Consider the following 18,147-nt stretch of genomic DNA (forward strand, 5'->3'; position numbering starts at 1 on the left):
GGAGTTGATGGAATTCATGGAGTACATGGGTTTCACTATCAACATAAAGAAGAGCGCGCCATGGCCTTCGTGCCAGGCAACGTATCTGGGTCTGAGTTTGGATACGGTATCCATGCGCACAACCCTTACGCAAGAGAGATGGCATTCCACCAGGACCACGTTAGCACATTTCGTCCCGGGGACATACACTACCGTTAAAAAGTTTGGGATCACATTGAAATGTCCATATTTTTGAAGGAAAAGCACTGTACTTTTCAATGAAGATAACTTTAAACTAGTCTTAACTTTAAAGAAATACACTCTATACATTGCTAATGTGGTAAATGACTATTCTAGCTGCAAATGTCTGGTTTTTGGTGCAATATCTACATAGGTGTATAGAGGCCCATTTCAAGCAACTATCACTCCAGTGTTCTAATGGTACAATGTGTTTGCTCATTGGCTCAGAAGGCTAATTGATGATTAGAAAACCCTTGTGCAATCATGTTCACACATCTGAAAACAGTTTAGCTCGGTACAGAAGCTACAAAACTGACCTTCCTTTGAGCAGATTGAGTTTCTGGAGCATCACATTTGTGGGGTCAATTAAACGCTCAAAATGGCCAGAAAAAGAGAACTTTCATCTGAAACTCGACAGTCTATTCTTGTTCTTAGAAATGAAGGCTATTCCATGCGAGAAATTGCTAAGAAATTGAAGATTTCCTACACGGGTGTGTACTACTCCCTTCAGAGGACAGCACAAACAGGCTCTAACCAGAGTAGAAAAAGAAGTGGGAGGCCGCGTTGCACAACTGAGCAAGAAGATAAGTACATTAGAGTCTCTAGTTTGAGAAACAGACGCCTCACAGGTCCCCAACTGGCATCTTCATTAAATAGTACCCGCAAAACACCAGTGTCAACATCTACAGTGAAGAGGCGGCTGCGGGATTCTGGGCTTCAGGGCAGAGTGGCAAAGAAAAAGCCATATCTGAGACTGACCAATAAAAGAAAAAGATTAAGATGGGCAAAAGAACACAGACATTGGACAGAGGAAGACTGGAAAAAAGTGTTGTGGACGGATGAATCCAAGTTTGAGGTGTTTGGATCACAAAGAAGAACGTTTGTGAGACGCAGAACAAATGAAAAGATGCTGGAAGAATGCCTGACGCCATCTGTTAAGCATGGTGGAGGTAATGTGATGGTCTGGGGTTGCTTTGGTGCTGGTAAGGTGGGAGATTTGTACAGGGTAAAATGGATTCTGAATAAGGAAGGCTATCACTCAATTTTGCAACGCCATGCCATACCCAGTGGACATCGCTTGATTGGAGCCAATTTCATCCTACAACAGGACAATGACCCTAAACACACCTCCAAATTGTGCAAGAACTATTTAGAGCAGAAGCAGGCAGCTGGTATTCTATCGGTAATGGAGTGGCCAGCGCAGTCACCAGATCTGAACCCCATTGAGCTGTTGTGGGAGCAGCTTGACCGTATGGTACGCAAGAAGTGCCCATCCAACCAATCCAACTTGTGGGAGCTGCTTCTGGAAGCGTGGGGTGCAATTTCTCCAGATTACCTCAACAAATTAACAGCTAGAATGCCAAAGGTCTGCAATGCTGTAATTGCTGCAAATGGAGGATTCTTTGACGAAAGCAAAGTTTGATGTAAAAAAAATCTTATTTCAAATACAAATCATTATTTCTAACCTTGTCAATGTCTTGACTCTATTTTCTATTCATTTCACAACATATGGTGGTGAATAAGTGTGACTTTTCATGGAAAACACAAAATTGTTTGGGTGATCCCAAACTTTTGAACGGTAGTGTATGTCACTTATCGGATGATCAAGAGGCTGCTGGGCCTTCTGGCATCGGCTCACCAAGTTGTTCCTTTAGGTCTGTTGTTCATGAGGAGACTGCAATTGTGGTTCGCAGTTCACTTCTTGAAATACGGCAACGACCGCCGGTACAACAACCATCTTATCCTGGTCCCGCGCGTGGTAGCGCAGGACCTAGACCACTGGAACAGAGCCTGCGTGGACATGTCTGGGGTCCCTATGGGCCCCAGGGGACCCGAGGTAACGATTTATACGGATGCGTCCCTCTCGGGTTGGGGGGCCATCCTTGGCTACAAAACAGCGCGAGGAGTGTGGCCGTCTGGGGAGAAGGTCCACATCAACGCGCGCGAGACGGAGACGATTTGGCTGGCTACCCAGCATTTCGCTCAGGATCTCGTAGGCCGTCACATACTGATAATGACAGACAGCATGACGGCCAAGGCCTACATCAACCGCCAAGGCGGTATGACGTCCAAGCGTTGCAGAGAGTTGGCCATGCAAATTTGGATTTGGGTCAACAGCAACGCGCTATCAATCAGGGCGCTTCATGTTCCTGGGAGGGACAACGAAGCAGCGGACATCCTCTCGAGAGGCGGCCCGCATGCGGACAATTGGAGCCTCAACCCAGCCATAGTGGCTATGATCTGGGAGAGGTTCGGGGTAGCTCAAGTGGATCTGTTCGCATCGAAACTCAATTACAAGTGCCCTCGTTGGTACTCGATGCTCCCGTCCGACCTAGCGCCGTTGGGGGTCAACGCGCTTGGACTAGATCCATGGCCCGAGGAGATGCTTTACGCATTCCCCCCGCGCAGGTGCCTCCTAGACCTGGTGGTCAAGTTCGAGCGCACAGGGGGTCGGTTAGTTCTCATGGCCCCGTACGAACCGAGCACCCCGTGGTTTCCGCGAATAGTGCCCTGGATAGTAGGCGAGCGGTTCGACGTCCCGGAGTGGGCGGACGCGCTCACGCAAGCAGGAGGGCTGCTACGGGAGGGCCCCTGGATAGGAGGCTCCCGATTAGCGGGTAGTGGAATCGATTTGACCAATTTTGTGCTGAACGCGACATGGACCCTTTGTCAGTAGGGATTGGCCCTATACTGACTTTTGTGGAGGTCTGTAGGAGTGATAGACTGTGGTCTTTCTGCTCGGTCAAAGTCTGTGTATCGGCTCTCACGTTCTTCCGGGGGAAGATCGAGGGTAGCACGGTTTTCACGCACCCGCTCATGACGCAGTACCTGTTGGGTGCTAAGAAGCTCTCAGCTAAGGAGCTTACGAGAGCTGAAACTTGGGATGCTTCCCTTGTTCTGCGCGCACTAGAGAAAGATCCCTTTGAACCCATGTCTACGGCAGACATGCGTTATGTCTCGGCTAAGCTGGCTGTGCTCTTGGCACTTACCACCGCAGCGAGGGGTTGTGAGCTCACTGCACTCACCGTCAAGGGGATGGTGTTTTCTGGTGATCTGATGGTCACGCTCTTTACAGACCCCAGCTTCGTGCCCAAAACTGTGTCTGTCCTGACGCGTAGGGCCCCGGTGGTGATACACGCGTTTCATCCGTCACCGGTGACTAGGGATGAGAAACGCTTGCACCTCTCGTGTCCTGTACGGGCTTTACGCATTTACATGAGGCGCACAGCAGATATTCGTAGATCTGACAGGCTGCTGTTGACCTACAGAGTGACCAAACCAGGTTATGCCCTTTACACCCAGAGGCTAGCACACTGGCTGGTGGATGGTATTACGGAGGCGTATACCAAAGCGAGTAAAACAGCTCCTAAGCTGAAGGCGCATTCTACCCGAGGGACTGCTACGTCGATAGCTGTGTTGTCAGGTATCGACTGGGAGGTCATCCGCCAGGCGGCGGTTTGGAGTGGTGAGACCACTTTCTTACGGCATTATTACCGGCACGTTAAGGTGCGGTCGGTTGCCGACGCTGTTCTGGAGCAGGCCTCTTAGGATGCTCTCATCAGAACGCGTACCCCTTCCCACCAGGGGTTTGAAGGGTTCATTGGACGGCTAGGGAACGGAGGCACGAATCCTGTCGTTGTTCAATGCAATAACCCTCTCAGCCATTTTGGAGTACGTGAAATGTAACTTTGGGTTCGCTTTGCGAACCCTACTTATATGAACAACGACAAAATGGCTGAGAATAGAGCCGTTCTCCTCCTACCCGGGCCACAGGTGTGGTGCTCATTTAGTTGGAGATGGTTCGACTTACAAAGAGGAATAGCGCTTCCGGTGGGCGTGCCAATACGGGGTCGGTGGGAGGGCATATGACCACAGGGGGTCATATTGTCCGGGATTGGCACGGGGAATGCACCTCCATCGTTTTTACTTTTTTCCAGCGAGCTATTGTGGATGATGTCACAATGCAATAACCCTCTCAGCCATTTTGTCGTTGTTCATATAACTAGGGTTCGCTTCGCGAACCCAAAGTTTGGGGTGGCCATCTCCCCCCTTATTGGCCTTATCCGGGATGGTGATGAGTCTGCATATAGACGGGAGGTTTATCAGCTGGCCCTCTGGTGCAGCCATAATAACCTGGAGCTGAACATGCTCAAAACAGTGTAGATGACAGTAGACTTCAGGAGGAGCCCCCCAACACTGCCCCCCACAACCATACTCAACAGCACGATGTCTGCAGTGAAAACCTACCGATTTCTGGGTTCCACAATCTCCCAGGACTAAAGGTGGGCATCCAACATAGACAATCATCAAAAATTCCCAACAGAGGATGTACTTTCTCTGCCAGCTCAAGAAGTTCAACCTGCCTCAGGAGCTGCTGATTCAGTTCTACACTGCAATAATCCAGTCTGTCCTCTGCACAAGCAGTTTGGGTGTCAAGATAAAGTGCTACATAAATGTATTCCATTATTATTATTATTATTATTATTATGTATACTGGTAGGCTCTGTCATGTCCATCTACTTCAGGCATGTATGCAAGTAACCTGCTAACATTTATTCAGCATCTCTGATATATTCTCTGCACCTTTCCACTTTATCGCCTCTTATTCCCCCTGTATGTAGTTAATCCTTGTGTATATATCTGAAGATTGTTGTGCTGTAGTGTTGTAAGATTGTGCACATTTCAGCAGTTCTTTTGCAGATTTTAAATTCATACATTTCAGGGATTTACAATACAGTCTAAATTCATTACAAAAAGCATTGAAACTGGGTGGGGTTTTCATAAATTTAGATTTGTGTATATAATGTTTTGCCATTGTGAGAATTGTGTTAATTAGCAGATTTCTCTTTTCTCTTTCATCACCTGTCCATACATCCACATGTGATTTGAGTTCAACAGATACATTCTTTTGTTTAAACCATTCTTCCATTTCCAAAATGGTTGGGAGTAACAACATGCGTAGCAAATATGCTCCGTGGTTTCAATATCTGAATTGCAAAATGAACAGACATTATTTTCAAAACTGAATCTTAATCTAAGAAATTCCTTGGAGGGATATATATCATTAATTAATTTAAAATGGATTTCCTTAGCTTTGGGTAGCAGGGAATAATGTAAGAAATCCGTTTTTAATCTTAGCACGTTTGCAGAGTTCATGTCTCTAAAGTCAAGTACTCTATTGAATTGGTTTGAGTATAAGTCATGGGACAACGTCTGTCTGATTAGACTGTTGTTACATTTTTTATCAAGGAATTGGAATTCTCCAACGTACAGATTTGGCAATGTTGCTATTGAATTGGTGTGTAGGACTACTGCTTTGGCTTAAAGTAAGAATGGTTTTGGGGTAGCATTGGTAAGGCTGGCAAACTGTTTAGGATGACCGAAAAATATCTAATCTAACACAAAAATCATTATATTCTAACAAGTCTCCGTTTGTATCCAAGATATCTAAAACACCAGATATTTCTGTCCATCCATTCTTTGAAGAACAGGGATTTATTTTTCATAAAGAATATCTGTTGTTCCATAGTGGTGTGGAATGAGGAGTAATGTTGTGTGTACAGCATTCCCCAATATATATGAGGACTTGCTAACGATAGATGGATAACCTAATAGGCAGCTTCTTGATGTTGTAATCACATTTCAAAAGAAAATCTAAACCTTCAATAGCATTAAATAAATTTTCTGAAAAAATGTGCCGTAATCTAACTGTGGATTTTGAATAGGATTTAAGCCATTTCAATTTTATTGTTCCGTTCATACATTCAAAATCAATGGCTTTTAAACCACCACCTTCATAGTTTTTAACCAAGACAGATTTTTTTAGATAGTGTGTTTTGTTATCCCAAACAAAATTAAAATGTAGTTGATTCACAGTTTTTATAATGTATTGGCCAGGGAGCATGTAGGGTGTACGGTTCTGGAAATACTTTCAACTTTACTGAGGTAAGTGCAACCAATATAGTGAGATCTCTTTGCAGTCAAGAGTTTAAAATATTTTTAAAATTTTTCAATTTCCCTGTCAAGTTTAAAGAGTTTTTTTCTTCTAGACTTTTTGTTAGATGTAATCCCAAGTATTTCATTCCTATTTTAATAGATACGTGTACCTCCTAACAGTCTCTGGGGGAGCATCAGCCTCAACCGATACTTCTGTGGGCCCTGAGTTTACTGGCTCCGTTTGTGGGATTGAGTTAACTTTTCGGGGGGGGAATCCTGCCTACCCGCTGGGGGAATTGGCACTGAATCTTTCATGGGGGCAGTAGCTGTTTGCTCCAATGAGGCAGGTTGTGATGGCTCTCCATCTGGCCCTCATCTGATCTGTGTGGCATTTCCAGTGTAGCCCTGACCCCACATCTACCATGTAGGACACTGGCCCCGTTTGAAACACCACCACACCCGGCATCCACTTCTCCTCCCCCCGTCTATAATCACGTACCAGAACAGTCCCCAGGCATGAAGTCTTTGTCCTTGGCGAATGGGGCCCTGCGACCCTCCCGGCCTGTCTGCCTGACCCACCACGACTGCCACACTTGGCTTGAGGAGGTCGAAACGGGAGCGGAGCCGACGGCGAAGGACGAGCATGGCTGGAGACTCATTCGTTGTGGCATGGGGAGCATTTCTATAGCTGAGCAGGAACAAATCCAGTCGATGTCGCATCGTGGTCTGCCCCCTGGAAGCTTTCAATGACCGCTTAAGTGTCTGCACAAAACGTTCCGCCAATCCGTTTGCGGTTGGGTGAAAGGGTGCAGAGCGCACGTGTTTCACCCCATTCGCTTTGAAAAAATCCGCAAAATCACTCGAGGTGAACTGTGGACCATTGTCGCTAACCAAAACCTCAGGCAGGCCATGACGGCTGAACAACCCTCTTAAAGCCTGAACAGTCTTTTAGCTTGTGGTGGAATCCATTAGTTCCACTTACGGCCACTTCGAGTGAGCGTCAACCACCACTAACAACATATGCCCCTCCACCAGCCCAGCAAAATCCACATGTACCCTCTGCCACGGCATGCACGGCCACGAGTGCCGCGGGGAGAAGGCGGGAGACTTTTGGTTGTGCTGGCACGAATGACACACTTTGGCCTGCTGTTCAATCTGAGCGTCAATTCCCGGCCACCAGAAGTAGCTGTGAGCAACGGCTTTAATTTTAACCGCTCCCGGGTGCCCCACATGCAGCTCTTTCAGCAGTTGTGGTCTCAACTTTGGGGGTACAATAACCCGGTTGCCCCACAGAAGGCACCCTAGAACCACGGTGAGCTCCTCTCTCCTTGAGCAATACGGCATCAGTGCATCGTCCCGTTCCTTGACTACTGTAAACTGTCCTCACAAGACCATGTCCATCACGTGAGAGAGCACCGGGTCATACCTTGTTTCTTTGCGAATATCTGCGCTGCACACTGGCAGGGAGCCCAGGTGGTGTAACAGCATGGTATCCACAGAACCTGGTTTGTCCTTGGGATCCACCTGCAATGGCAGGCGTGAGAGGCCATCTGCATTTCCATGTTCAGCTGCACTCCTGTATTGGATAGTGTAGTTGTGAGCCGCCAATACAAGGGTCCATCACTGCAGCCTCGCAGCTGCCATAGACGGGATGGCTTTACTGGGGCTCAATATTGTCATCAGTGGCCGGTGGTCCATGAGAAGGGTGAAATGGCACCCATACAGATATGCAAAAAAATTTACGTACGCCGAATATGATCCCCAAGGCCTCCCGTTCAATTTGAGCATAATTTTGTTCAGCTTTGCTCAAGGTTCTGGAGGCGAATGCTATGGGCCTCTCTTGACCACCAGGCATCACATGAGAAATCACCGTGCCCATTCCGTATAGCGAGGCATCACATGCCAGTACGATTGGCAGTTGGGGGTCATAATGAGTTAAGACTCTCTCAGAGAGGAGCTGTTCTTTCATCGAGCAGAACGCTTTTTCGTGCTCTGGGGACCACTCCCACTGTGCCCCTGCATGCAGTAGTTTGTGCAGGGGGCTGAGTGTTGTTGCCATGTTTGGGACAAATCTGCCATAATAATTTATCAATCCTAGAAAGGAGTGGAGTTGGCTTACATTCGTTGGGGCAGGGGCCTCGGCAATAGCCCTGAGTTTTTCTGGGGATTTGTGGAGGCCTGTGGCGTCGATGGTGTGTCCCAGATATTCCAGTGAGTTCCTGAAAAACTCACACTTTTTCTTCTGCACCTGGAGGCCAAATTTCTCCAAGCGACTCAGCACTGTCTCCAAGTTTTTTAGATGATCAGCGTCGTCCCGTCCAGTCACTAAAATTTCGTCCAGAAAACAGTGCACATTGGGAAGCCCCTGAAGAACTTGGTCCATTACTCTTTTGAAGATCGATGGTGCTGACGTTATTCCAAATGATAGCCGGTTGTAGTGGACATTCCGTTATGTGTGGTGATGGTAAGGTAACTGCGAGAGCCCTCCTGAATCGGCACCTGCAGGTAAGCATGGGAGAGATCCAGTTTACTGAAACGCCCCCCCCCCCCGCTAGGGAAGCAAACAGATCTTCTATCCGGGGAATAGGATAATGTTCAGCATAAAGGGCGGAGTTGAGAGTTACCTTAAAATCCCAGCAGATGTGCACACCCTTTTTCTTCATGATTGGCACAATGGGGGTGGCTCACTCACTGAGTTGAACTGGGGAAATAACACCTAGTTGTTGCAGGCGCTCCAGTTGTGCTTCCACTTTGGGCCTGAGTGCATATGGGACCACACGAGCCTGACAGAACTTCGGTTGATGTTCTGGCTTCAGTGTCAGTGCTACTTCACAGCCTTTCAGAGTTCCCAGTTCATCTTTGAATACATTTGCATGTCAGTGTAGCACAGCTTCCAACGTGTCTCCCCGCATGTGATGTATGGATCTGACAGTTTCTATGGCTCTCCAGTTCAGTCTCAATCTTTTCAGCCACTCCTGCCCGAAAAGGGGTGGCGCATTACCTTTCACCATATATCGGGGGAGACGTGCTCTTTGTTTGTTTATTTGCACCCTAACTTTCAGGACCCCAACATTGGGGAATACTTGACATGAGTAGGCTTTCAGCAGGATGTGGGTGTGGCGTAGGGGAACGTGGCTGAATTTTGCTTTGTACAACTCTTTTGAAATAACGGAGACCGCCGAACCAGTGTCTAGTTCCAGCTCTGTTGTTAGCCCCTCTACCTTTGGCCTGACCCACATTACTGAATAGGCCGGATTGTCCTGCTGTATGACATTTTCACTCACAACTATAGCTACCTTGTGCAGGGCTAATTCAGTGCCTGAGTCAGTATCAGTGTCACTCGGCTTGGCACTGGTGTCCAATTTATTTAACCGTCTCTTGGAACGATCTTTCCCTTTCTGCCTTCTGCCTTTCAGCACTTATCAAAGTTGTGAACGATCTGCATATGAACACAGATTCTAATAAATCGTCTGTTCTTATGCTCCTGGGTCTCAGCGCCGCCTTCGACACTGTTGATCATGATATTTTGCTAGAGAGAATAGGAAAATGGGTCGGCCAACGTTATCCGTGATCGTTACATTGGCTTCTTCCTTCGGGATTCGCGTCCCCGCGCATCGCCACAGCAAGGACACGAACCTGTGGTTCCTGCACCGCGAGCGACAACGTTAACCAGTCGACTAAAGGGTCCGACCTGTTGGCCAAGGGCTATCGAGCCTATTTACCCGTGATCGTTACATTTAGTCGCCTAAAGGATCCGACCCGTTAGCTAAGGGCTACCGAGCCTATTCATCCGTGACCGTTACATTGCCCCCTTCCTTCGGGTAGGGCGTCCCCGGCCGGACCGTCACAGCCGCGGCGCGAACTCGTCTCTCCTGCACCGCGGGCGACAACGTTAACCAGTCGACTAAAGGGTCTGACCCGTTAGCCAAGGGCTAGCGAGCCCATTTATCCGTGATCGTTACAGTAGGTGTAGTACCCATCGGTCGTTTTGTTTCTTTAGCTTGTTTCTTCGGTGACTTCGACGCCATAGTTTTTCAAAGCAAAACAGAAAGTTGGTAAATGGTCCTTACAGTATGTATTTTAGAAAAGTTTTGTTGGTAAATCTCGGAATAAAATCAAATTCCATGAACGTTTGCGTCCGCTGACCGTAGAGCTCAGCCCGCCATCCAGCCCACTCCCCCCCCTTTTCTCCCCAATTGTATCTGGCCAATTACCCCACTCTTCTGAGCCGTCCCGGTCGCTGCTCCACCCGCTCTGCTTATCCGTGGAGGGATGCAGACTACCGCATGCCTCCTCCAATACATGTGGAGCCCCCAGCTGCTTCGTTTCACCTGACCGTGAGGAGCTTCGCCAGGGGAACGTAGCGCGTGGGAGGATCTGAATCACGCTATTCCCCCCCAGTTCCCCCTCCCCCGAACAGGCGCCCCGATCGACCAGAGTGCAGCGACCTGGACACATACCCACACCTGGCTTCCCACCCAAGCCGGGAGGTAACACGGGGGTTCGAACCGGCGTTCTATGTGTTGGTAGGCAACGGAATAGACCGCTATGCTATTCGGACGCCACACCCCCTTCTTTTTGAGCATATTAGCTGTAACTGAACTGTGCAACTTCCGCATGTCAACAGTGCTAGATACTACTAGCTAAACGACATTAATTTTAGGAACTGTATCAGAGAGATGTATTCATGGCAAAAAAGAATCACAAAACACGTTATTTCCATGCACCCAAACAGCTCGTTTGATTGTCATAAGCTATTCGAAACACCTGAAAAATAAGAAATATCAATTTTCTCTTGCTAATTTAAGATATAATATTTTAATCTAATTTAATTTACCTGTAGAAAACTGCTCTCTTCCTCCACCATGAAAATCCCGGGTAGTTTAAAATGAAAGGCGTGTCCTCCTGGAATAATTTTTTTTCACCCCTGAAACGCACTACACATGCGCGTATCGTGTTGGTAGTCGTTAGCTCAACTCTATTTTCAGGATACCAGCCCTACTACTGTTTTGGCAATGAGAAGTATCAATAGACATGAACGCTGTTTGACCCACCTCTCCTCTCCACGCTTGTTCCCATCCACAGGATGGGATTCGATTTATTGCTGAAGCATACCTCAACTTGGTGGATGCTGGTCGTCACAAGGACTCAGCATGCTGCAAAAGTTTAATTCCACGTTTGACACATTCCAGTCCTGTGTTTTAACTGTGGAATCGCAGTGTGTTCAAGAACATCCCTGAAGACTGGATGAATCATTCCCTTGGCTGGGTAAAGAATCATCAATAGTTCGGTAGGTAGACTCTCTTGTAAAGCATGCGTAAACTTACTTAAACAAAATCAAGTGAATGCTTTTGTTGGAGTAAAAGGCTATTTCTATCATCGTATTGGTGCATTCGATGCAGTATATGCTCATTCTACCTACAAAAAACATATGTATTATATCAACATTTTGGGTGGCGGCAAAAGTCACCCAGGAGTTCGCCCCCTTTCAGTGAACCTAGATCTGAAAAGAAATTGTGCCTTAAAATCGCCGGATAAAAGTATCCAAAATGTTGAACTCGCGTCCAGAACTGATATATTTCACCACATAATGGGAAAACCGTTTAGATGTATTTAAGGTTAATTTCCACTTTAACAAAATACGGAAGGAATAACAGTAGCTAGACTACACTACCCAGGAGCCAAATTGAGCTCGCGCAGGCGCGCTTGCAGCGTGACGTCTTGTTCGTCGTCTTAACCCAGAGCTCTGGCGTGTGTGGTAGCCAGAAAACCTTGTAAATATGTAGTCGGCGTTAGAAAGGCATGACAACTTTACCCTCTTGTGACTAGTTGGCTACAGACTGCCCTCAGTTTTGGGCACGTTAAAGTAGTTTCGGTTTATCTGTCGGCTAACGCCAACTAGATAGCTACGCGCTAACAAGCTAGCGCGAGTTTGCAATGTGACGCTAGCGGTGTTTCTCCTTTCACATCGTCAGCGGGACAGTAAGCTAAACTTTTCCTGCTCGTACCACCAAACTATGCTGTAACTAGCGCCAGCCTCCCGGTAACTTTGTATAGTGAGGTAAACAAACATACGTCATCTCCCTATGCCCTTTCTGCTGTCAAGTTTTCCGCTGAGATGTGGCAAAGTGTGGGGCTCGCAGTGCTGGTCATTGTGGCCACACTTGGGTGCGCGTTGCTCTTCGTGCTGTTTGGTAAGTCTCAAAAGGTTTTAACCATCTGATAATCCGCTATAACTAGATGAAAGTCTTAACTGATTTTCAAGTTAATGGATGGAATAATTCCCATTGTGTTACGTTCGCCTAACTTGTCATGCAGCTAACCATCAACGCTTAAGAGTGTTTTCACACGTTTGTTTTCACAAATTCTGTCTTCTCCAATCAAAACGTGGAATGGCCAGAAAGGGACTCGGATTTTTTTTGGTGTTCACGTTGTCAGTTCACTTGAAAGAGGACTCTGTTCCGTCTGTGGTCCACTCTGTTGCGGCCTCAGTCCACTTTGCCCTCTCACGCTTTCTTTCCAAAGCAGACCTTTACTGTTATGGAATACGAGTTGCTCTCGTCAGTTAGCCTTGACTTGTTATCGTTGTTGAATCAGTGCTGTAAAAACAATGATGGTACTACATTGTTGTCAGGAGATAGAAACGCATAAGAACCTCAAGGTCTGAGGAGAAAGAGAAAAACAATTGATATCTGACCAAGCATGTGTGTCAAGCAATCAAATCCAAGAGTCTTGGCATTTCATTTTTTAATTTACTTCAGCACAGGAAGTAGGTGATCATTCTTTCTTGGATCTGTAAAAGTTGACTTATGAAGGAATAATGAAATCCCACTATCGCGTTATATATCACTATATATACACACTATTTATATACACACACTATATATATATATACACTATATGTACACACTATATATATTTGTTTGTTTGTTTGCTTGCTAAATCTAGGGGATCAATAAAGGTGAACTGCAAAAATACATTTACAGTTCGAAATAGCGTTCCTACCTATCAAGGATGTACACATCCTCATCCTTGAAAGTGACCACTGGCTCTTAACGGGGGGGGGGGGGGGCAAGCGTACATCCGTCGCCATTTTAGTGCTGTGATTGCAACCATTCCCAAACCCTTTGTGAACAGTACACATTGCCATTGAAACTCTAGTTAATGCTCATGGCAATTTGCATATGAAACCGATCATTGTTTCTGGTTGTTTATAAGGGTGGGGATACCTGCAGTCAGCTGAGACTGAGTGCTGAAACGTTTCTCTCAATAAACGTGTCCAGATGAATTGATTCAACTTTCTGTGACTTTTGGAAAATGTTTTTTTTATCAACAAATAAGAAAAAAAATACTGTAGAATAACAGAATCCTTAACAATTAATGCTTTAATTAAACTGAAAGACACGTGTTGCAGTGCTATGCCGTCCATCTCCTCAGGTGAGAACGGAGAAATGTCTGGCTGAGTCCTTCCTGAGTCATGTTCAGCACCCCCCCCCCCCCCCGGCCGAAACTCTGAATATTCGCTATTGATTAAGCTCCGGAGCCCAAAAAATGGCATTGGGGACAGCCCTGCTATTCAGCACATTAACAATGTTAACTCTTGTACATAAACTACATCCCATCCCAACAGCCATGACTGTTGGTTTGTGTCAAACGCCTCTCCGTGAATTAATGTAATCCGTCAACGGAAAGCCTTGAGCACCAAGACAAGTGCAGCAAAAGGTGAAAGGAACCATGCCTGCTTTGTGTGCACAATGCACAAATCATTCAGATCACGAAACAGACTCAAATTGCTCTCAGACTATCCTCATTAGAGGTCCGAGTTTGTTTTGTTTCAGTGTTATTTGGAGTTTCACACTTGAACAAAAAATTGATCATAGTTCCGATTTCATTTGGAAGTCTAAAATGGACCACGGGTGAACACCCTTACTAACAAACCACTATAGCTGGGATTTTGGTTTCCAGAAATATCTCAGCCTTACCCAAGTTACCTTGCATGGCTGTCGTTAACGCTGCATGGGCATGGCGTTGAATGTCTTTGCCCTGCAGGATTCTGTTTCAAAAAGGAGTTTCTATTTTTGTCATGTGTAAATGAGGTGCCTGAGAATTAGTGCTGTAACATGAAAGTTTTCTTTTTCTACTACTTATCTGATTTGACCTTTATAACGTTTGTAAAAAATTAACAGCTCTTTGTTTATTCAACTTCACTTTTTTCCCACTAGTTAAATCTATTTTGTAAATATGTATAACAAAGCAGATTATGTATTAACTGTTTAATGATTGAGCATGCCTCTTATATCTGTCATCCAATTATAATTGTCTTCCTTTCTCTACAGGTTGGTATGTAGTCTGGCAGCTGTTCCTGTCCAAGTTTAAGTTCCTGCGTGAACTGGTGGGGGATGCAGGCTCTCCACAAGCCGAAACTCAGCCGTCCGAAACAAAGAGCGAACGTTCCTTCAGTGCTGCTCCACGCAGTCGGCCCAAGACTGCGCGCCAAAGAATTGTTTCTCCAGAGAGCACTTCATAGACCAGCCTAACATTTACTGTATACACTTCACATGTAAACCTGCTACTCATGCAGCCTGTTTCATCATGACTGTCTATCTACACCCTCCAAATATCATGTCTGGTTGCTATAAGTATTTCCTATCCACCCTGTTACTCTGCACTATATAAGGACCTCCGTGACTGCCCCTACAAACCTTCTTTTTCGCCAGGACACTTTAAACTGACCAGGCAAATCTCCTGGTTTTAAAGGGATAAGCCATCCAAATTGCTGGCCATTTCTATATTTCACCTGTTAGAGTGTGTACGTGTATCCCAGTTATGTGCAGTCCAAGTATCTCAACAGTCTTTGGGGAACTTCACTTACTGTTCTCATTTTAATGCTGCCATAGTGACAGTCAGCTTTCACTTGCTGTCAAGCTGCTGCCTGCCACCTACAGGGGAGTGAAAAGTAGCTCCATTGCACAAAGACACAGTAATGATAACTACCTTATTATGAGTCAATGCGTACACTATTTGATCTTGTATTTTTAGTTTTAGCAAAGCCTATTTTGACACATGTAGGCCAATAATTGTCTAAAATGAGTTTGTCTATACCACTTAACAAAAAGATGAACGTAAGATCAAAACTGACATGCAATTTGTGAAACTGACAACCCATGTTAATAATCACTGTCATTTGCTTTTAACTGCAGATACTTTCTAAATACAGCTGTGCAATGAAGTCTGCTTTTGTTGTCATTTTATTGTTCGCACTAAATTTGCAACATGGATGAGAGGCATAAGGTCGGTGTCATTCTAAGTAGAGTGTATCCAGAGCGCCACAGGAAGACTACAGGTACCTATGGTGTACATCCTTTCATCTAAAACTGACCTTTGTTTACTACTTCTCCTTGACCCATAAAACAAATCTTTATATTTGTTTTTTATTTAACAAGGAACAATGTGCATTAATTAACTTGAACATGTAAATGTGCCAGATTTAGCCATACAGGCTAATTTTAATCTGCAGTCCCTGGCAGGTTGATTGTTCGTTAAAAACATACAAAAGAACATAAGCGCAGACAAATAATAAAACAGTGGCATAACCACTACTTTAGATTATGACAGCATAATTAATTGTCGGTTAACCTGTTTTATAGATTTTCGGAAAGAGTTGAAAGATGTGATGTTCCTTAGTTCTGTGGGTATAGTGATCCAGGTATGTGATGCTCGATAGGAGAAGGCTGATGTCCAAAGGTACTTATATTTTACAATCTCCTCTGGAAGATGAGTTTTGATTTTGTTTAATGGATTGAGCGGGGGGGGGGGGGGGGGGCTGCAGACCATGTAAAAATTTATACACATTAATATATCTGCAAATTTGGTCATTTTCCCAGCTTAAGAAATCATATTTAGTTAAATTTTACAATGACGATATGAATTTGACTTTTTATCCAATGTTTTCAAAGCCTGCTTATAAGGTGTTTCTGCTGATTGTGATTTGGTCCTACCTGTCTGTGTCCTGCTGGTAAGACAGAAGTTCATATGTGAGCGAAGCATGGTATCGATGTACCACTTTGAGGCCTCAGTAGTTAAATTTTTCAAAGTGAATTTGATTCTGTTCACAACTTGTGGTTTGAGTTGTGAATCTATAATTATGCCTAAATATTTAAACTCGTGCACTATTGATGGTCTTCTCCCAGTTACTATAACATCTGGGTCTGGATCTCTATTTGCAGACTGAAAAAAACAAAACAAACATAAGCACAGTTTTGCTGACATTGGGGTGTAAACTTGAGTTTTTTAACCAATTAGAGCTATTGACCATTGAAGCTGATAGTTCGTCTGCAGCTTGCTTGCTTGTTTTTAACTTGTAGATATACAACCATATCATCAGCGTACATCTGACAAGTTACAGTAGGTGGACAAACTCATGTAGCTCATTAATAAACAAGCTAAATAATGGAGGACCCAAATTTGAACTCCCAACATTATTATCAACCATTTGTGAGGTTTTATGGTCTATGTGAGCACATTGTTTTTGGTCTGTAAGGTATGTCATAGAAAGTTGAATCAGTTCATCTTAGTGCACTGAGATGAGTGATGAAATGTTTCTCAGTAAATGGGTCAAGATGAACTGATTCAACTTTCTGTGATATTCTTACTTGGATTATTGAGCAAGCATAAAGCATCCTGTAAGGTTTGATTTTAGCCATTTATTTACATTGGGTGAAAAATGAAACTCATAACTTTGTAATTAGAACTTCATGATTAACTGTATCAGAGGCTTTGTGTTGATGCACTGTTTGGTCAGTAATGTACTCGTGGCTCAGGTGTAGATGGCATGCTTCCAATATAGGCTTTTTGGATCCTCTTGTCGCCAAAAATTGTCAAGAAGCCAAAACTTCTTGGATACGCCAGTCCATTTATTTTCAAACTGTAACAAAAGTATATCTCTCAAAATGAACACACCACCTTGACCCTGCTTCATGGTCAAAAAACAATAGACCTGTATCAATTAGTCCTACACTTCAGTAGATTACCATGGCTAACCACAGCACCACCCTGGCTACAACTGAAATGGCTCCAACGCTCTTTAAATCAAGGAAGACGGCCCCTACCACAACTCCCTTGTCCAATTTAGCCTTAATATTTTCTAGAAGAAAACAATTTGCAGTTTCAGTGGAATGATGTTTTCGAAACCTAAATAGTACAGGATGCAATGAGAAGGAAGTAGTATTCAAATGTGATATCTGTTCAGAGATCCATTTATCTGCAGTTTTGATGCTGCTAGAAGGACACTGATGGGTCAGTAGTTGCCAATGACTGTGTGCTCATCTGATTTGAACACTGGTGTAATTATTGCTGTTTCCCAGGCACTTGGAAACCCTCCTTCAATAATGGACCAATTAACAATTTTTGAAATAGGAGGAAAGAGTGCCTCCTTTTGTGTTTTGATAAAAACTGTGCCCATCCCATATACATCCTTTGCCCTTCAGTGAATCAGTTAAGAGGAAATAATCATATGTACTTTAGAGTTAGTCACTTCTCTAAAAGTCAGAATGGGGAGCATCAGTATTTAGAGGAGTGACAATATTTCAGCCCAAGCAAATTCTGAGTCAGGATTTTTGTAGAATCAATAAAATAAGTATTAAATGCTGTTGCCACTTGGATCATGGGTCACATTTCCCTCTATATTTAGTTGTATTATTTTATTATTATTAAATTTCCCTGTTAATTTCTTTAAATTCTGCCAGATTTCTTTGGCAGTTCCCTTTGCTTCACTAATAGCATTAATGAAAAATGTTGCTTTTACCTTTCTGAGCTTTTTTACAACCTTATTTCTCAGTGTGGTAAATAAATTCCTCATGGTCCACCTTATTCTTGAGGTCCATCTTGAGAGCATGTCCCTTTGTTTCAGGAGTGACTGTATTTTTTCTTTTAGCCATGCTATATGGTCTCTATGGCCTGGTTTACATTTCACTTTCCTCATAAAACTGTATA

At 44.6% G+C, this 18,147-nt stretch overlaps 1 protein-coding gene across 1 annotated transcript; it reads left to right on the top strand.

Annotated features, from left to right (window-relative positions):
• The first annotated feature begins 11,880 nt into the window (after positions 1-11,880).
• smim13 (small integral membrane protein 13) lies at positions 11,881-15,385 on the top strand. The gene is made up of 2 exons (XM_056297853.1): positions 11,881-12,350; positions 14,493-15,385. Exons 1-2 carry the CDS (start codon positions 12,275-12,277, stop codon positions 14,681-14,683), a joined length of 267 nt encoding a protein of 88 aa, XP_056153828.1. The 5' UTR covers positions 11,881-12,274; the 3' UTR covers positions 14,684-15,385.
• Positions 15,386-18,147: the final 2,762 nt, after the last annotated feature.

This window comes from Lampris incognitus, chromosome 18 (genome assembly GCF_029633865.1).
Source record: "Lampris incognitus isolate fLamInc1 chromosome 18, fLamInc1.hap2, whole genome shotgun sequence".
In the NCBI taxonomy this organism is placed as follows: domain Eukaryota; kingdom Metazoa; phylum Chordata; class Actinopteri; order Lampriformes; family Lampridae; genus Lampris; species Lampris incognitus.

What these genes read in the sequence shown, in the direction of transcription:
- smim13 (XM_056297853.1), top strand. Translation starts at nt 12,275, where the DNA reads ATGTGGCAAAGTGTGGGGCTCGCAGTGCTGGTCATTGTGGCCACACTT. An exon ending in GTTGCTCTTCGTGCTGTTTG is followed by an intron (nt 12,351 to 14,492) that starts GTAAGTCTCAAA and finishes CTTTCTCTACAG; the next exon opens with GTTGGTATGTAGTCTGGCAG.